The sequence below is a fragment of the Rousettus aegyptiacus genome, unplaced genomic scaffold, assembly GCF_014176215.1.
Source record: "Rousettus aegyptiacus isolate mRouAeg1 unplaced genomic scaffold, mRouAeg1.p scaffold_m13_p_4, whole genome shotgun sequence".
NCBI classification, from domain to species: domain Eukaryota; kingdom Metazoa; phylum Chordata; class Mammalia; order Chiroptera; family Pteropodidae; genus Rousettus; species Rousettus aegyptiacus.
This window is the reverse complement of record NW_023416307.1, coordinates 148,456,016-148,476,089: the sequence shown is the minus strand read 5'-3', so window position 1 is coordinate 148,476,089 and position 20,074 is coordinate 148,456,016. Positions and strand designations below refer to the sequence as shown.

At 57.0% G+C, this 20,074-nt stretch overlaps 1 protein-coding gene across 5 annotated transcripts; it reads left to right on the top strand.

The window, feature by feature from the left end:
* Positions 1-3,952: 3,952 nt before the first annotated feature.
* Positions 3,953-19,791, top strand: PLCD1 (phospholipase C delta 1). Of its 5 annotated transcripts, XM_036218689.1 has the most exons (16): positions 3,983-4,120; positions 6,971-8,524; positions 11,134-11,298; positions 14,257-14,485; positions 15,616-15,745; positions 15,847-16,078; positions 16,692-16,893; positions 17,026-17,170; positions 17,251-17,400; positions 17,494-17,652; positions 17,887-18,046; positions 18,219-18,335; positions 18,665-18,843; positions 18,940-19,072; positions 19,149-19,298; positions 19,448-19,791. In XM_036218689.1, exons 2-16 carry the CDS (start codon positions 8,152-8,154, stop codon positions 19,531-19,533), a joined length of 2,610 nt encoding a protein of 869 aa, XP_036074582.1. In that variant the 5' UTR covers positions 3,983-4,120; positions 6,971-8,151; the 3' UTR covers positions 19,534-19,791. The 5 variants fall into 5 exon arrangements, 4 of the variants coding, with proteins under 4 accessions (XP_015979415.2, XP_036074582.1, XP_015979421.2 ...); XM_016123929.2 differs by lacking the exon at positions 6,971-8,524 and having other exon boundaries at positions 3,953-4,120; XM_016123935.2 differs by lacking the exon at positions 6,971-8,524 and having other exon boundaries at positions 4,017-4,120; positions 11,142-11,298.
* Positions 19,792-20,074: the final 283 nt, after the last annotated feature.

Here is a 20,074-nt window from a genome sequence, read left to right as displayed (position 1 = left end):
ATCCCTCCATGATACTTCTCCTTCCAGAAGCCAAAGCGATTATTTTCAAACATAAGTCAATCGTGTCCCTGCTCAGCTTGAAACCTTCCAAGTGCTCCCATTTTTCCCAGAGTAAGAGTGGGAGCCCTTAGATGGCCCAACAGGAATTGGCTCCCATTACCACCCTATCCTCTCCTATTATTCTTGTCCCTCTGCCTCCTTCCGGTCCTCTGACACACCAGACACACTCCTGCCTCAGGGCCTTGGCACTGCCTGGAGTCCTCTTCCCCAGCTATCTCCGGATGGCCCACTCTCTAACCTCCTTCTAGTCTGTCTGCTCAATTGTCACTTTCCTCAGAAGATCCGGCCTGACCAACGTATTTCAAATTTAACCCTCTCCCCTTCCTGAATTCCCTTACTTATTTTTTTTTATTGTCCTTACACCTAATATACTAAACAATTTACTTATGTTTATTACAGTGTCTCTTTGTTTCCATTAGAATTTAAGCTCCATGAGGGCAGGGGGTTTGGGTATGTTTTCCTCACCGATGATTCCCAAGCTTTTAGAACAGTACTTGCTCAATAAATATTTATTGAATAAATGAAATGGCGGAACAGTTTACAAACTGGACTTTTGGTGTCTTCTTCAGTTCACACATTCCTTTTTCAGGTGGCCTGGGCTGTGCCTCTTCCCTCAGACAAGGGTCTGAGGACCAGTCTCCTGACTATTTCTCCACACCACGCACTAGACTCTGCCCATGGGGTGGGACTTAGTCCACAGTGAAATAAATATCACGGTTACATTCACAAATGCATATGCATAAAATCCCACGGATACAATTACAGAAAAGTAGCCCCAAATCATCTCATACTGGCTTGGGATTACCCACAGGCGCAGAAAACTTGTGGTCCATCATGGCGTCCTGGATCCTCGCATGGTCAGTAGTGTCTTGCTGGCGTGATCTGAATACCCTTGTTTTCCCACAGCTGTTCCGTTGGTAGAGGCAGCCTTCACTTTTCCTCCTGATGCATCTGAACTTGGGTTCTGCGCCCTCTGCAGGAAGCTCAAATGGGGTTTTCCAGCCCTCAAAAGCATCAGGCATGCCCTTGGACCAAGAACTTCATACAGAGCTCTGACTACCAGGAGCAATAGAGGAGGCCAGGTAGGGGACAGCTGTGGGGAGAGGTGATTCCGGTGTGTGTCTGTCCATCAGGCGTTTATGCATACAAGGTAGTTGACATCTGTTATTTTACCTGATTCCATTGAGGACTGCAGCACCTGACTGCAGAGCTCTACGAGGTAATGGGACTTGCTCAAGGTGTCATGGCAAAAAAAATTGTGGAGCCAAGATTTAAACAGCCCCTCATCCACTATGTCCCAGGACAGGGGCTCCAAAGACAAGGAGGGAGCAGAATGAACCTGTCTACCTCATCTGGCTTGCCTAGGGGTTGTTTCGGGGGGAGGAGGCATGGGCAGGGCCAGCCCTGAAGCCTGACCATCCTGAAAGTTGGCATTCTTGGGTTGATCCTCCCCCATCCGCAGGGAGCATAGTGGTGGGGCCACTTGAGGTAGTCACTGGCCCTAACACTAGGTCTCATCTGTCTCCAGTCATCCCAGAAGGCCCTCCCCCCCTACACCCACTCTCATATTCACCTCGAAGACAGGATCATAGCTAGGGGTGGTGAGGTGTCTGAAACTCCATCATTAAACAACTAGTCTTTGGGCAGGCACGGCCTCTCTGTGCACCCAGCTGAGTCTGCCAAAAGCCCTGTGAGTCACCAGGATCTCAGGGCATCTGGTGGAGGTTACTGAGGGCTGGGTTTTGAGGAGGGTAATTTAGGCGCCTGGCTGGGGCTGGGCCCACAGAGGGCCCTGGGAGTTTAGACAGAGGGAGCAGAAACCAGCAACTTTGTGGTTAGGTAGAAAGCCTCTTACTGGGCTCTCCGGCCCCTCCACACACATATACACAGTCATAATCACCGCAGAGGCTTATATCCAGCAGAAACGAGCTGAGTGCCTTCCGGCTTGTGAGAGAGAGAAAGGGACGAGACAGGGGAGGTGAAGTGTACTGGAGTGTGGGCCGACCCACAGGTCTGAGCAACAGCCTTGTTTCTCAGAGCAGGGTGTGGCCCAGCCCTCTTTTCTAGCAGAACCTGGTTGCATGTGCCAATTCTGCGTCAGCCACGCCCATCCTGTTCAATAACCCTGGCCAGGGAGGAGGTTTCTGCTCCTCTGCCCGCGCCAGAGACCAAAAGAAGGCCTGTGCGAAGTGGGTTTGGGCTGTGCAAAGGAAGAGCCTGGCTGCAGCTCCCACCAGGGGCATTCTGGGCAAAGACAGAAGCAACAGTCCCAGAGAATGCCCTGGTTTGAGCTTGGGGCTCAGAGCTGGGAGGTGACCTAAATAAATAGGAATGGTGCTTGAGATGAAGCCAAGTCAACTGCTGGTGTCGGAATTTCATTAGGTCTTTGCTTGGGAAGAGGAGCAGGGCTTGGGGGGGACCGACTTGCTGAATAGAGGGGCTTGCAGGCCCCCAGGGATGTCAGAGGTCTAAGTACTAAGGCCTCAAGGCCAGAGGAGGCCCCCAGAGAGCAGGCCTAGAAGGTTCATCCTGACTTAGGAGAGTGAGGAGAGGTAAGGGCAGAGAAAGGACTCCCTTGTACTCCCTTCCTCCAGGCTGGGGCTCCAAAGCGAGGCCTGCCAGTGGGGACTTGCTCATCCTTAAGCAGAAGGGAATCTAAGGAGGGTTCTGACAGGCCTGTGGGGTGGGGGGTGCTCCTACTAGAGGACAGGAGAACCCGAGTGAATGCCAAATAAAGGGCTAGCCTCCCTCCCTGTGAGAGAGGCAGGTGGAGGTGGGGCTCTCCAAAGTACTGAACTCCTGACCCATTCTCAACCCTCAGAACCCTCAGAACCGGCTTGCTTCTATCCCTTCCTGAGATATTCAAAGCCACCTAGGCCTGGTTGTGCTGAGAAGAGGAGGGGCTTCCTCCAGAAAGGGTCCAACAGGCTTCCACCAGACTCTGTCTCACAGTGGCCTATCGGCCCAGAAGCCTAGGTGATTCACTGGTGGGCCCAGCACTGCTCATCCTGGGAGGCCCCCTGGGGGCTCTCCCAAAGGGTAGTGTGCAGAAAATCACTGGACTTTTCCTAGGGAAGGGGTGGGGGGTGTTTCTGCATACCCTATAAAGCGGGTGTCTGTGTTGCAAGAGTCGGAGGTGGGAGTGAGTTGTCCTCAAAGGGGCCCCTGGCCCAGACAGTCCCTTGGGAGGCCACCCAAAGATAAATCCTAGGAATGTCATCCAACCCCAGATCCTACACCTGTCAGCCACTCTGCCGCAGAGACTTCCAGGAGTTTGGGGTGTAGGGGTCTCAAAGGTGGGCTCCCTGCACCTGTTTGCTGTGAGTTTTCTCCCCTCCCCACAGCTCCCACCAAAGTCGCTCCCAGGTTAGAAGCTTCCCAGCGAGAGGGGAGGGGTCTCTCTTCTGGACAAGGTCCAGGCATTCCTCTCTGAGGGCCTCACAACCCATGCACCCATTTTGCAGATTGGAAAGTAGACCTTCGGGGAGCAGCGGCTGGACGCCCGGACGCCTGGACGCCTGGACGCGGAAGCTCCCTTTCGCAGAAGCTCGGCTGGGCGTCGGACATTAGACTGTCCCTTCCCCAGGATGACACCAAATTCTTTGGAGCATCACCCTGACCCCAGCGACGCGGCCACAGGCAGGGCGTGGGGCCGGGCCGCCGGCGGTAATGACAGGGCCAGCGGCCTGGGGGTGGCAGGAGCGGAGGAAGCGGGCGGGATCGGCTATTTCTGGCCTTGGCTCGCCTACCCGCCAGCGGCCAGAGTCAGGCGGGCTTCCCAGTCCCCTGTCCGCCCTCCCTCCGCGATCCCAGGAGGGGGCGGGGAGAGACGCGGGTTGGTGGACTCGGGGGGCGGGGCGATGTCCGGGCCCACCTTCGGCCTCCTCCCACCGCAGTCCATTCGGGTCTCCACTGCGCTGGGCTCGGACCCGAGACCTCCGGCGCTGTTACCGCGCACGTGTGTCCCGCAGCGCCCGGCTCGGCTCCCGCCGCGCTGTCCTCTCCCCGCCGCGCATCCTGTCGGGCATGGACTCGGGCCGGGACTTCTTGACCCTGCACGGTGAGTGCCGGGCTGGCGCGCGGGGATTCCCTGCGTGGGTCTACCCCGCAGAAAGCCGTTCCCTTCTCTGGGCGGAACACCCCCATCTCCTTTATCCGCCGTCCGCCTCGCCCCGCCCCGGGCCCGCCCTTCGGCCCTTTTGTCGCACTGGGGAAATCTCGGCCCAGGACTAGGGGTGGGACTGCCCAGCACAACCCTCTTCGTTTCCAGCCTTGTCTCCCAGATTGGACCGGGGGAGAGTGGAAGGGTGTGGGGTCTGAAGACTTCCCTGAAGACTTCCTCCTGGTTCCCCCAGTTTAGGGGACTCCCCCTTATTCTGGTCACAGAAGACTGGGCTTCATTGTCCAGCACGCACAGAGGGGCCAAGGAAGGAAGGAACCAACATCCACGACACACCGAGTTCTCCCCGCCCCGTCCGAGCCTCCTGGAGAGGCGCCCCAAAGCTCAAGCGTGCCTGGACCGCGTCAGGCCGCGTGGGTGCGGCGGGGTGGGGTTGAGGGGTGGGGCGAGGAGGTGTGCAAGGCTGGCGGAGGTCGGTCCGTGCTGCCCTAACTGCTGTCCGGCGCAGAAATCATAGTCGGCGATGCCCAGGCTGGGAGGAGCAGCCTTTTGCTCCCCATCTGCGCACCCTCCTGGCCGCACAGGGCCAAGTCTCAGCTCGAAGTGCCTGCAGCTCCACCCTTTGTCCTGCGGAGCTCTTGTCTCCTGCGACCCGGGTACAGAGTCAGAGCCAGCTCTTTGCCCTAACGCTGTCCCTCCAGGAGAGAGACTGCCGCCCGGACTGGAGATCTGGCTGGATGGGACCCCCAACCTGGACCTGGCATCTCTTTGCTCCAGCCTGGGGACTCAGCCACTCTTAGGGAACCTGTATCCTCCTGTCCCTCTGACCATCTGTCAGCTCAGCATACCCTGCCCCTCCCACACCAATCACTGCTAAACCATATCTCCCTCTGTTTTCTAGTACCCTTGCAGTTGGAGACTTTAGTGCCTACCACCTATCCTTCTAACGCATACATGGAGATAATAGTTGGTTAAGAAAAAGCCAGAGCCCTTCAGCTGGCCACTAGAAACCCCTAGAATTCAGGGGGGTGCCCAGAGATGTTCTTATCAGCCAGTCCGCAGTCCTCAAAGCAACCTTGTCCAGCTGGGTCATGGGATCCTCACTCCTCCCAATGCCCCCTCTTCTCTCCTCAGGCCAGAGGCGTCCTTAATGCTCCTGCCGGCCTGACAGGAAGGGAGACTAGGCAGCTCAGAGAACCACAGCGGAGACTCTGCTTTCTCTCTCATCATCCCTAGCTAGTGCTGTCTACCCTGCACACTGCCACCTCTTCCGTGCCTGCCTCACACTCAAACCTCCTAGAAGCCCTCTGGTCACCTCTGGCCCGGCTGCGGCCTCAGCTCGTGTTGGAATGGACTCTATCCTCAGGCATCCGTGTCTTTGTTTAGTCTCTCTAGCCTGGTATCTTCCGTAGAGAGGAAGCTGCATTGGAGGCTCAGCCAGAGCCTCCTGGTCCTGTGATACAGACTTGGCCACCTTGGCCATCTTGTTTGAGACCTGCCTCCCAAATGCCTGACTCTGTCCAGCCCTTCCTGCAGGGCTGGCATGAACACTATGACCCCAAGCTGTTTTCTTGACGTCCCTGCTACTTCTAGCTCATCACCCCAAATTACCTCCCTCGACTGCCTTTTATCCCTCCTGCAAACTAGATGGGGTAGCAAGAACCTGTCAAGGAGAACTGGTGGTGGGAGGGGGTGGTCAGTGTGCCCTGTGCTGTACCAGGTTAACACTTTCATCGGAGAGTAGGCACCCCTTTCATATTGGGCAGAAAGGCCCCCTCTATTGGCCTGAGGGGCTAGGGGCCCACCTAGATATGAAATGTCCCTTTTAACCTTGCCCCCAGATGCATGCAGAGGCAGGATAATATACAGGCAAGGATTCTGGGCCAACTACTTGAAGTCAAGTCTTGTTTTTTTCATCTTAGACAAATCTCTTGATTTTGTGTGCCTCAGTTTCCTCATCTGTAAATGAGGCATAAGAATGCTACCTACCTCATAGGGTTGCTATGAGGATTGAATGAGGTAATACCTGTAAGGCAATTAGAACAGTGCCTGGTACTCAACAGGTGCTATGTTCCTGCAGGAGGCCCACACCCTAAGTGACCATGCCCTGTGAGTTGCCATCTAGTTCTTTTGGAGAGGAGGGGGCACCATAAGAGGGTCTATAGCCAGGAAAAATATGATCAGAACTGGGCTCAACATTCAAGGGCTCCTTCCCAGGTCCCTGAAGCCCTCAAAAGGATGTTCCTGCCCCCTGGCCTCTCATTTCCTCTGCTTTCTCCATTCCAGTCAGGCCATATTGGCTTCTTGAGCAGGTCCCCAGATATCCCTGAAGGCCACTACTTCCCAGGGTCCTGTCCTCACTAAACACATCTACCCTCCACTAACTTTTTCTACACCTAATCCCTCCTGCTAGGCTCTAAGAACTGACATTTGTAAACATGGAAGGCAGATTTGGACCTGACTTCATCTTGGCCCCCGGAGACCTGGGCTCCAGTTATACCTTTGTCTCTACTTATGTTGTGACTCTGGGCAAATCCCCTTGCCTCTCTGGGTCTGTTTTCTCATCCATGGGATCTTAATACCCATTTCACAGAAGATGTTGTGAGGATAAAGCACTGATGGGCATAGGAGCTACAGTTTGGCTAAAAAGCCAATACCCTCAAGATTAATGGCTCCAGAACTATCATAGCAAGTTGGGGTGGCCAGCCTCCTCCCCATCTCAATTATGTTTCAAAGCTCTGTTCCTGGGGTTACTGATCCACACTAAACAGTAACTTTTTTGTGCTATAGGTCACTTTGGCAGTTAGGTGAAGCCTGTGGACGGACTCCTTCTCAGGATCATGTTTTTAAATGCATGAAATAAAATACATAAGGATTCAAAGGAAGCAAATTATATCGACATGTGATTCTTGGTCTTCCAGTTAAAAACCCATGCATGGTTTCTCTAAAACAGAGGTTCCCCTTATACTGGGCCCCCCTCCCCGTTTCCAAGTGAATAACGACCTGTCTGTGCCCATATTTCAGCTCATCTACACTAACACACGTTCTTATGATTTATTCTTTGTGGTGTGACTTTAGGCAAGTCACTCTGCGCTTCGGAGTGCTCGTCTGTTTTAATAACTGGCTTTGTCAGTGACTCACTGTCAACGCTGGTGACTGGAGCTGAAATGAGGTGAATGGAAGGACTATCCAGAGGCAGGGAGCAAAAGAGGAGTGAGTCAGGCCTGGAGTGGGTGGTGTCCTGACCTTGGCATACAGTAGGGGCTCAATAAATAATTGCTGGGTGAATGAAAGGAAAGTTGTAACTTACATGAAAGGTCCCACTGTTCTCTAGCACACTGGCAGCCCAGTTTTGTATAAAGTTGCAGTCGTCCTCTCTATTTATCAAAGCCAGCGTGCGTTAATGGACTCATTTTCAGATGAGCAGTTTTTTCAAGAATTCCATTCGCATTCGGAACGTTGGCGATCACCCTACTCTTCGAGAAGGAAACGGGCCTGCCTAAGGTTCGCAAGTGAGGCAACAGCCAGCTAAGTCACAGTGAATTCGTTGAATAACTTTGGTAAAATATTTGACGACCTCTGTGGTCTGGCACAGGCTCCATCCCGTACGCCGCTAGACCCTGCAGCCCAGGCCGCGGCCCTTCTGGCGCCCCTCCTCAGCTCGCTCTTGCCCTGCGGTTGCGTCCTCTGCCAGGCGCCCAGCTGGTGTTTAGAAGTGCTGCTCAGACTTTGCCCCCTGATAGGACTTCGCGCCTACTCCGCCTCTAAAGTTGAGGTTCCGCCCCCTTCCGCCGAACACAGCCTTTCCAGGGCGGGCCCTGGCTCCGCCCCCGGTCGGCTCCTGGGTATGGCTCTACCTCCACGTCATCTCCCAGCCCCGGCTTCTCTCCCCCATCCACCCTGCTTTAGCTCTGGCTCTACCCTCAATCTGCTTTCTGGGCTTTGGCTTTCGTCACTGATCTTCTTAGATTATGGATTTGTCCCACTCCATCTCCCGGTTCTGGCTCCTCCTCCGGGGCGCCCCGCCTGGATTCCGCTCTCGCCCCACCTCCACGGGTATCTGTCCCGCCCCTCTGGGTCTGGCTCCGCCCCTTCCAGCTCAGATTTCCCTCTCCCGGCTTCTAGGGTCGAGACCCCGCCCCTCCGGGCTTGGTCTCCGCCCCTGTTCCCCGCCTTGGAAGGCTTCTGGATGCTGCAGCACTGTCCCGGGCCAGGCTCCGTGGGTGACAGGGGCACTGCGGAGCATTATGCAGTTCCTGGGGGGCCGGAGGCGGAGCCGCTCCAGGGAGCTCTACCTGCTGGAGCAGAGCCGCAGGGTGGCGGCGCTCAATGGGCAGAGGCTGGGTAAGGGACGCACGGGGCACCAAGATCTTCGGAGACGGGGATGTCGGCTGGGGCAGGACGCAGACTGAATGTTCCTGAGCTCTGGGTCCTGCCTTCCATCCTTTGATTGGACCTGTTTAGTGCTTCTGTGAGTGTGTGACCTACTGTGGGACTGTTTTTGCAGGGGTGGCATGTGGGGTGAGTACTGGGGGAATTTGTTACCCATTCTTCTGGTTTACCTCCGCCCTTCAAAGACTCCCTGCCCCTTGCCACCTCTAACCTTCTTGTTTACAGATTTACAAGGTACCACTGGGTATGTGGCCCAGTGTGTAACTGGTATGACCCAATGAGATGATCTGCAGGGTAATATGTGGTCCAGTGTGATCCCGTGCACTGTGGGTGACAGATGGGACAGTGAGGCACCCAGGTGACTGGAATCTGTCATGTGATTGTGTGCGTGATATGGATTTTCTGATGTTACTCTTTGTGGCAATGTGCTTCTGAGTGACGGCTGCATAAGGTAATGTTTCTGAGCACTGACCTGTGGGCGGGCTTCTGAATCCTGACTCCACCATGGAACTTCCTTGAGCCTCAATTTCCTCATCTGTAAAATGGGAATAATGATAGTACCTTCCTTATAGGGTTTTCGGAGAGATTAAATATATGTGCTAAGAACAGTATCTTATTCAAATATTAACTATTATTATGGTGGATGCTATTATCATTATTATGATGATGTTCTGGCACGGAAAGTTGTGTGGCTGTGTGTGACTCCATGTAACAATGCGTATCACTCTGTGTGGCTCATTGTCTCCTCGAGGTTGTGTGTGGCAGTGTGTGACTGAATGTGGTGGTGTGGTGAGTGTGACTTTCTCTCTCTCTACCTGTGTATTGCTGTGGGTCCCAGGCCTAGTTTGTCTCCATTATGCATCGCCCTGGGTATATGGACCAGACTCCTGACACCTCCCACCCCCAGCCTCCTATTAGCATCTGCAGCACCCTTCGCACTCTTTCCATGGGCCCCTCACCACTGCCCTTCCACAGGAAAGTGAGGCTGGGCAAGGGGCCCCCATAGACTTTCTGGGTGGTGCAGCAGGCAGCCCAGAGGCCTCAGAAACAATAGGACCTCAAACGAGGCTCGGACATGGAGGTGCCGGCCCAGATTTCCCAGTGGCCCAGAGGGCAGTGGTTATCAAAGCCCACCTTGGGACATAGGTCTGTGTTCCGGAAGTCATGTCGGCAGCCAGGGGACTTATCTCTGCCTCACCGCTGATAGGGCCACAGACTGGCTCCAGGACAGGATGAATATGTCATCTCCTCATGGTGTTTTCCAGAACCGGAGGGTGGGGCTCGCCTTCTACTTTCCGACCCCCTCCCCCATTCCCATCTGTGCTGTGGACAATGGCTTGCCCTAATGAGAGTAAGAAGTCCCTCTCAGTTGCACCTCAACCTCAGAAAGAACCATGGAATCCCCAGCAGAGGCTGAGGTGACTCTCCTCTGGCAGGCTGGGGACTCTTTCCCACTTCCTCTTGTCTTGAGCCCTACAGACACAGCCAACAGTTTAGGACAGCCTGCAGGAGCCCTCTTCTCCTCTGGGCTTCTCCTGGGCCTTCACCCAGGCAGAGGTGAGACTTGGAGAGACTTGGGACAAAAGTGAGGGAAGATCACACCAGAATGTCGCCTCTGACTAAGGAGGCCCAGAGATGTCCCCTTCAACACTGTTGTCACCCAGTAGCAGATGGCAGAACAGAGGCACAGAGAGGGAAGGGAGTTGCCTAAAGTGGTAAGGGTGTTAGCACTGGGCTCTGTCACCACTGGAGGCAGGAGATTGGGGAGGGAAAAAGAGGATGTGGGTGGCCGAGCCTTAGGGAAGTGGTACAAAAGGTTCTGTAGGTCCTGTGGGTGTGTGGGGTTGCCTGGGGAGTGAAGGGGACAAGGATAAAGTAGGGGAGGCTATGAAGGGCTGGAGATCTGGGCTCAGAAAATAAAAACTTATAGGCCTGGGCACAGGCCCTCCAGACTGCACCCACATGGTCTCTGATGCCACCACCACTCTGCTCGAACAGAAGGGTAGAGATTGCTGAGGCCACAGTTTTCGTTTTGGTGACAGGTGTGAGGTGAGATGGCCAATCGGCTCTGAACAGAGCTGGGTGCTGGACCACATGTGGCTAGGATGATTGCTACAGATACAGATATAGATATAGATACAGATATAGGTGATACATACAGATGAAGATATAGATGTATCTATCTCTATATTACAACGATGGGTCATTAAGGTTGGGGGTCATTAAGTGTAACCGGGAGGGGCCCACCTCGTCTTTCAGAGCCAGGCCACTTCCTAGGGGTCTGATCCCCCAAGGACCAGGTGTTCTTAGATTAGCTGACCTCCCTTTATCCATTCAGCTGTGGGTGACCAGTCACATTGTGGCCTTGAGTGGGTAGGTGTCTAAGGTATACATGGCCTCAGCTGACAATCAGAGATGACTTCGTGGTGGAGGCAAAGAGCTGAGGATGAGGATGATGAAAAGTGGGCTCTGGGAGGGTCCAGAAGTGGGTGTGACTAGTGTGGGGTCTGGGGTAGCAAGGACAATGGAGGAGGTGACATCTTACCAGCTCTGACCCCTAGGACTACAGGATGACGAGGACCTACAGGCACTGCTGAAGGGCAGCCAGCTTCTGAAGGTGAAATCCAACTCATGGCGGAGAGAGCGCTTCTACAAGCTGCAGGAGGACTGCAAGACCATCTGGCAGGAGTCACGCAAGGTCATGCGGACCCCGGAGTCCCAGCTGTGTGAGTGCCCCGGGGCTACAGGGCAGGAGACAGCGTGTGTAATCCCTGCTTCGATGGGAACACTGATGCTGGCTGGGGGCGGAGGTCCACCGTGGACCAGGACCACGAGTTGGGAAGCAGACTCAGAATTAGGGAGGGAGTTGGACAGTGCTAGGGAAACTCACAGGTGTGTCTGCCCAGGTCCTCGTGGGAGGGAGGGAAGTTGGGCAGACTAGGACTCCAGGCGTGGTGAGGGCGAAAGCCAGCCCAGTGTCTGGGGACGGGTAAGGCCCTTCTGAATATGAGTGGCCGGGATCTGAGGTGGGACCGCAGGAGGCGGCCCTTCACTGGGGTTGGGGCCATAGTAGGGAGGTTGTGCCAGAGCAAGGCTAAGACCGAAGAGAGAGGTCTCAGCTGGGTAACTCCCTGGAGGGTGCGGGCCTGAGGGCTTTCCAGAAGCTTCGGAAAGGGCCCAGGAATCCCGCAAATGGAGACTGTTCCCTACAAGGCCTTCTGTAGAAAACTTTGCGGTCTGTCCCCCTGAACAAAAGCATGCCTTAAAAATTCTGTCAAACGAGAGGTCTACCCTGCACCTCCACTTGGTGGGAAAATTTCAAACCAATGTTATCCAAGAGAACTTCCCGTGTTGGTGGAAATGTTCTGTATCCGAGCCGTCCGACATAGTTGCCGCTAGGCACCTGTGGCTACTGAGCGCTTGAAATGTGGCTAGTGTGACTGAGGAACTGAACTCCTCATTTTATTGAATTTTAAGGAATTTATATTTAAGTCCCCGCATGTATCTGGTGGCTGTCGTATTGGACAGTGCAGAGAGACCATTGCAGCTGGGTTGTACACAGCCCAGACTCCTGGAAATCCCCCTGCCCTTGGCCATTGAGGGGCAGGCAGGGCCAGCCCACTGGAAGCTCCGTAGGGAATGAGACCAAACAAAGGAGCGGGCTGCCAGGCCTCGGAACACTGAGAAGGTACGGCCTGCTGAGCTGTGGAAGAGGCGAGGTGGGGCAGGAGCAGGGGCAGATGGGAAGAGCAGGGCGGGAGCCTGGGGCTCTGGGCCATGGGAAGTTTTGGAGCAAAGGAGGGCGGGGTCAGAGAGGATGGAGTCTGAAGTGCTCTCAAAACGCCATCCTCAGCACATGTCTGCCACATGGCGTAGGGGTGACCCTGACCTAGCCTCTGTGGTACCAGCCAGGCTTCTTCACAGGCCCCTGCCCTGGCATGGAGTCTCCTGGCAGGGGGTGCTGGCCGGTGGCGGCATGGTGGGAGGCAGGGATCTTACACTCTGAGCCCTGGGGATTCCTGGGAGCCCACTGGCCGACCAGGATGTATGCATGGTTCCCCGTGTGTGCCCAGCATCTGCAGGGACTGGGCATGGGGCAGTAGCATAATAGAGACTCAGGGCTTTCTAGGCCTGCACTGGCAAGGTGAGACCCTCATACTGTGAGCACAAGGGCAGGAAGATCTGGGTGAGCAAAGGTACAGAGGTGAGAATAAGGAAGGCACAGGAGTGAGGGGCCTACACCCTCACAGGAGCGGCTGCAGCGGTGACAGGTCCAGGGTTGGACGTCAGGTGTGGTCAGGTGAGGACTGTGGCCAGAAGAGGCTCTCTTCCACGCCAGGGCCACCGACCACCCCCACTCTTCTCTGCTTCCTGATTTCTAAGTCTCCCCTGATCCTGTTACTACTAGCCCCTGCCTCAAGTCTGGTTCCGGGAGGTGGACAAGGCATTATCAGCAGCAAAGGCATCTGGACTTTCTCATTGGTGTGGGTGGGGGTGCTGGCCCAGGAGCTCCATGGCGCAGGCTTCCTGTTTTCACTCCCAGCCTGGGTCAGCTGCAGCTGCTGTGGGGCCTAGTGGGGCACAGGAGGCTGTGGACAGAGGGATTAAGCAGGGACATCCCCTGTACCCTGTATGGCCCAGGGCTCACGTGTCCTACTCCTCAGAGCCTGCTGCCTGGGCTGGACACATGGCCCCTGCAGGTGGCCAGGCGGCCCTGGGGCATTCAGACTGTGAGTAGGCACCAGCAGGAACAGGTGGGCTTTTAGCCAGAGCTAGTCTGGGACACAGGAGGACAGATGGATGTAGATGGCTCAGGAAGGGGGTGGGGAGGACATGGGGCCTGGACCCTGATGCTCAGAGGCCCAGCATGAGCTCAGCTGGTGGGACTGGCTCCCAGCCAGGCCAGGGAGGACACGTCGGGGGTGAGGGAGGGTAGGTAGGGCCTTGCTGCTCCTCGAAGCTTGGAAGGCAGAGCCCTCCTCCTGGTTCCCAAGGGTAGAATGATGCAATCTCTCCCCAGAGGGCATCCCTCCAGTCTGCCTCTTGGGACCCGGGAGGGGCAGAGCCTTCCTGCACCCTCCTTGCCAGGAGGCTCCCTGAGTTCAGGCCACAGACGGACACACAGAGCGAAGCCCTCTCTACCCTCTGACGCGAGCACTTCTCCTGCCGTCTTTGGCCCTCTGCCCTCAGACCCCAAGGCCAGGGCTGACCGAGGGCCTGGAGGCTCTCTAGGCTGTCTGGGGGGGTGGGGGGGGATGGGTCCAAAGTCAAGTATGTTCAAGAGGGTGTGTGTGACCTCTGTGTCCCAGGTCCCCACGCTCCCCCATCTGTCTAAGAGCCTTGCCCTGCTCCAGTTCTCCCTGAGGCCTTGTTCCCTACAGCACAGAAACAGTGGGCCTGGGGTCCCAGGCCCCCTTCCCCCCAAAAATCATTCCCCCAGCTGTGTTTCCTATCTGTCCATTAAGCTATGTCTCACGTTCCTTCCCCCGTCAGTCTCCGTCTTCCTCTTTTCTGCGCCCCCTCGTCTGTCCTGCCCCATCCTTTCTTTCTGGATCGAGGCCTGAGCTCCAGCCCTGCCTCTGTCTCTAAGCTGTGCGCCCTTACACTGTGGCCTCGGCCATGCCGGGGGCAGGGGTCGGCCTCGCACCTCTCTCTGTCTGACCCCCCCTATCCCCTTCTTACAGTCTCCATAGAGGACATTCAGGAGGTACGGATGGGACACCGCACCGAGGGCCTGGAGAAGTTTGCCCGCGACGTGCCCGAGGACCGCTGCTTCTCCATTGTCTTTAAGGACCAGCGAAACACACTAGACCTCATCACCCCGTCGTCAGCGGATGCCCAGCACTGGGTGCGGGGCCTGCACAAGATTATCCACCACTCGGGCGCCATGGACCAGCGACAGAAGCTGCAGCAGTATCCTTCTGGGGGCCGTGGGTCCAGGCCCAGCCTGTGGGTACTGGCTGTGGTTGTCCCCAGGGCAGCCTTGGTATGACGGATACCCAGCTGGGATCGCCATGCCCAGATACCACAGCCTGGGTGAATGAAACAACAGAAATTAATTTTCTCACAGTTCTGGAGGCCGGATGTCGGTGGGGTCGGGCTCTGGTGAGAGCTCTCCTCCTGGGTTTTTGGATGGCTGCTCTGTCATTGCGTCCTCACATGGCAGAGAGAGGCTGAGCCGGAGACAGACAGCAAGCTCTCTGGTTTCCTCTTACAAGGGCACTAATTCCATCACAAGGGCCCCCACCTCATGACCTCATCTAAACCTCCCGGAAGGCCTCGTCTCCAAACACCATCGTATTGTGGGTTAGGGCTTCACCATGTGAATTTTAGGGGAACACAGTTCAGCCGTAGAAGGGAAGCAGAGGAGGTACCCGGAGTACTCTTTGGTTCACTCCGACCCGCGGACAGATGACCATGCAGCCCCCCCTGCTGTCCTCTCTTCCCAGCTGTAACCAGCCTGGAATTGGGAGGCCGAGGGGAGAGAGGATAGAGGTGAGAGAGAAGTGGGGGCCTATGTGCCCCAATCATGGCAACGTGATCCAGGTTTTGTTTTTGCCTGTGATGCCCCCACCTTCTGATCAGTGGCTTGGAATTTGCTCTTTCCTGTAAAACAAGCCTCGACTGCTTTAGTCAAGTTGACTAACAATTATGTACTGAAAACCAGAATGACATACCTTGAAATGTTAACAGTAGTTATCCCTGGGTCTATGGGTGATTTGTTTGTTTACTTTATTTTCTAAATTGTCTGTAATGAACCCTTTTGTAGAAAGAAATGTGTGTGTGTTTGATATGTAAGGGTTCAAAGTCAGCAAATAGGAAAAAGTCCCCATTCTAGGTAGGATATAACATTTCCTCTCAAGAGGCCACTGGGTCTTGCCCCTGAAAGTCGGATATGCGGCAAGTCAGGCTTGCAGGGAGCTGTGACTACAGGTGGCCTCTGTCCACCTGGGCCCACTATTGACATTGGGCTTGAACCCTGGCTTTGGCTGGGACCCTGGGGATACCACGGCTCCCGGGTTCTTTCCTAACTTCTTGCCCAGCTGGATTCACTCCTGCTTGAGAAAAGCTGACAAAAACAAGGACAACAAGATGAGCTTCAAGGAGCTGCAGAATTTCCTGAAGGAGCTCAACATCCAGGCGGATGACAGCTATGCCCGGAAGATCTTCAGGGTGAGGCAGAAGTGAGGGCCGGGTCTGCATGGCAGTGGGGTCCTAGTCCCTAGCTCAAGGCCTGTTCTGAGCTTGCCCACTTGGCTGTCCTGGCTTTGCAGGAATGTGACCACTCGCAGACGAACTCCCTGGAGGATGAAGAGATCGAGGCCTTCTACAAGATGCTGACCCAGCGGGAGGAGATCGACCAAACCTTTGCCGAAGCCGCAGGCTCCGAGGAGACCCTGTCGGTGGATCACTTAGTGACATTTCTGCAGCATCAGCAACGGGAGGAGGCGGCGGGACCTGCGCTGGCCCTCTCCCTCATTGAGCGCTACGAGCCCAGCGAGACTGGTGAGGGCCTGGCCAGGGCCTGCACCCTGCAGTCCCCAGGGCTGCACTGGGCTGAGAGACCCCTGGGGAGACTGCGGCCTGAGACTAGGGAGCTGCAGGGATGGGGGCGCCTCAGCCAGCCCCAGGCCTCCTGGGCCGTATTTGCCTGCCCCGTGAAAGCAGGCCGATGGGAAACAAGGCTCCAGCATAGCATCACTACCCCCCTCGGTTCCTCCTGCAGGGGGTTTTGAGGACCCCTCCCCCAGGGAACAGAGAAGAAGCTGGAAAAGCAGATGTTTTTTCTGCCTCCTTTTTGTGCCCATCCTGGACCCAGCTTTGAGACAGGATGGGACCCTGTTCTAGAGGAGGCTCCAGTCTGGAGGCACAGAGGAGATGAGGGCCTGTCCTCAAGGGGCCTCACAGTGTGGGGGACAGAAGACGAGGGGACTCTGGGGTAGCCACAGTCTGGTCGAGAGACTCAAACTTACCCCCTTCCAAGAGATAGTAGGATGAGCTCAGGACCAGGAAGCAGAGGGCCTGGGGGCTCTTCCTCCAGGAGCAGTGGTGCCCCGGGACCCCAGGAGGTGGGTGGCCAACGGAAGGCTCTGACTGGCACCTGCGTCCACCCTCCCAGCCAAGGCGCAGCGGCAGATGACCAAGGACGGCTTCCTGATGTACCTGCTGTCTGCCGACGGCAGCGCCTTCAGCCTGGCGCACAGGCGGGTCTACCAGGACATGAGCCAGCCGCTCAGCCACTACCTGGTATCTTCCTCACACAACACCTACCTGCTTGAAGACCAGCTCACCGGGCCCAGCAGCACCGAAGCCTACATCCGGTGGGGCCACGGGGTGGGGGTGGGGGCGGGGCCTGGGCAGGGAGCTGGGAGCTGGGCGGGGCGGGGCGGGGCTGTGGGCCCGGTAGGGGCAGGACCAGGGGGTCCTAGCACCACCACCACGCCTCCCCGCAGGGCGCTGTGCAAAGGCTGCCGCTGCTTGGAGCTTGACTGCTGGGACGGGCCCAACCAGGAGCCTGTCATCTACCACGGCTACACGTTCACCTCCAAGATCCTCTTCTGCGATGTGCTCAGGGCTATCCGGGACTATGCCTTCAAGGTGGCCGCACCCCAGGGGCGGGGGGTGGAGGAGGACGCGAGGGGCCTCCAACCCCTCCTAATCTGCCCGTGGGCCTCCAGGTGTCCCCCTACCCTGTCATCCTGTCCCTGGAGAACCACTGCAGCCTGGAGCAGCAGCGGGTGATGGCGCGACACCTGCGTGCTACCCTGGGCCCCATGCTGTTGGACCAGCCGCTGGACGGGGTCACCACCTCCCTGCCTTCCCCCGAGGTGCACGGTGGGGAAGGGGCTGCCCATGGGAGAGGGCAGGGGCACTGGCTGGGCGGCCATCTTGGTCTTGACCAGCTGTCCCTCCATCCTTAGCAACTGAAGGGGAAGATCTTGCTGAAGGGCAAGAAGCTTGGGGGGCTCCTGCCCCCCGGAGGGGAAGGCGGCCCTGAGGCCACTGTCGTGTCAGATGAGGATGAGGCTGCAGAGATGGAAGATGAGGCAGTGAGGAGCCGAGTGCAGCACAAGCCCAGGGTTCGAGGGGAAGCTGCGGGGGGAGGGGAGCCCTGGGGCCCTCGCCCGACGTCACTCCCCATCACCCGGCGGGATGTTTGCCTTGTCTCAATTCTCTGTGGCTGCCACTCAGACCCTCTGCCCCCCTCTCTCTCTGTCTCCCTCTCTCTGTCTCTGTGTCTGGGTTTCTGGCTCTCTCAGTGCCTACCTGCCCCCAACCTCTGACTCTAACCCGGGCCTCCCCATGGCCCCCAGGAGGACAAGATCAGGCTAGTGAAGGAGCTCTCTGATATGGTCATTTACTGCAAGAGCGTCCACTTTCGGGGCTTCTCCAGCCCTGGCACCCCAGGGCAGGCTTTCTATGAGATGGTGTCCTTCTCCGAGAACCGGGTCCTCCGACTGCTCCAAGAGTCAGGTGAGTCCCAGCCGTGCTGTCCCTTGTCTGACCGCTTAGGCTGGCCAGGCCCAGGCCCGGCTCCCACCGCCCTGGACGGTCAGCACTCCCTGCTCTTACCAGGAGGGCTGGTGGGGAGGGGCTCACGCTCACGTGGAGGCCGTCACGTCTGACCAACCCACATCTCCCTCAGGAAACAGCCTTGTCCGCCACAACGTGAGTCACCTGAGCAGGATCTACCCCGCTGGGTGGAGAACGGACTCCTCCAACTACAGCCCTGTGGAGATGTGGAACGGGGGCTGTCAGATCGGTACAGGCTGGCGGGGCTGGGAGCAGGTGCAGGTGAGGGTTTCAGGCCCAAGGGCCAGGGGCCAGGAGCCTCTGGGGACCCAAGCAGGGCCAGACACAGCACGTGCAGGTTCGGGAGCTGGTCCTTTGAATTCTGGCACTAGGAACGGAATGTTAGGTTGGTTTGCTGGGCCAGTTAGGGTGGCAGGAGGGCGGCAGGCATCGGAGTGATACCGGACCCTGCTTCCGCCTCGCCGTGTGACGCCAAGGCCTCAGGGTACCCAGAGGAGGCTGGACTCTAGGTCCCCAGAGGCCACCTTACAGCTCGTGACTGCTCTGTCCTGTCTGTAGTGGCCCTGAACTTCCAGACCCCTGGGCCAGAGATGGATGTGTATCAGGGACGCTTCCAGGACAATGGGGGCTGTGGGTACGTGCTGAAGCCTGCCTTCCTGCGAGAGCCCGACTCCACCTTCAACTCACGCGCCCTGGCTCAGGGGCCCTGGTGGACTCAGAAGAGGCTCAGTGTCAGGGTACGGCCGGCCACAGGAGGGACAGGAGCCCGTGGGCCTCCCTTCCTCCTCGTGCTACACCGTACATGACTCCTTCCCTCCGCCGCGTTTTTCTAGATCATCTCAGGACAGCAGCTGCCAAAAGTTAACAAGAGTAAGAATTCGATTGTGGACCCCAAGGTGACCGTGGAAATCCACGGTGTGGGCCGGGACGTGGCCAGCCGCCAGACCACAGTAGTCACCAATAATGGTAAGTGCTGGGCCTAGGCTGGGCCCAGCCTCTGGAGCTGGTGACCAGGCTTTTGACATGGTGCCTGTACCTCTAGGTTTCAACCCGCGGTGGGACATGGAGTTTGAGTTCGAGGTGGCGGTGCCTGAGCTGGCCCTTGTGCGCTTCGTGGTCGAGGACTACGACGCCTCCTCCAAGAATGACTTCATCGGCCAGAGCACTATCCCCCTGAACAGTCTCAAGCAGGGTGAGTGTCTGTCAAGGGGAGGGGGTGTGGCAAAGTGCGGGGAGGTGGGGCCTGGAACGGCTTGGGCTGGGGTGGCCGTCCCTGGAAGCACCTTCCCTGAGTGACGGGAACTCTCCCTGTGTGCTCCTTCCTGTCCACTCGCCTGCCAGGATACCGCCACGTCCACCTCCTGTCCAAGAATGGAGACCAGTATCCATCTGCCACCCTCTTTGTGAAGGTGTCTCTCGAGGACTAACTAGGCTTGGGAGCGGGCCAGGCCCTCTGTGCACATCTGCGGACAGGGCAGGTGTGGCTGCTCCCAACCTCCCGCTCAGAGCTAGTGGCCCGCGCTGCCTTCAGGTCTGACATACTGTCTGTGCTGCTGCGTCCCCGGGGCCCTGGGAGCTGGTCCGGTCCCTGGGTCTCTCCTCAATTCCGTCAGAACAACACTGCAGCCCCCTCCGCCCTCTGCCCAGCCCTAGGTTGAGGGTTTTTATAAAAATCGTAAAACCAAGTCCTGTGATCTCTTTACCTGCATGCGAGAAGTTCCCTGTGGAGCACGCATGTTTGTGTGTTCCCGAATGCTGGCGCCCCAGCACCCCACTCTCTACCTCCCCACACTCACACAGAACTGAGAGGGCTGTCTGTCCCCCCCCCCCCCCCCGAGCAGGAGGGAACAGCAAGAAACAAACCCCTCCATGGAGGAGGGCATGGAGAGACCACCCCTCCAGCTCCAGGGGCCCCTTCGAAGCCCCAGAGGTGGACCTACTGAGCGATCCAGTCTTAAAAGCCCACAC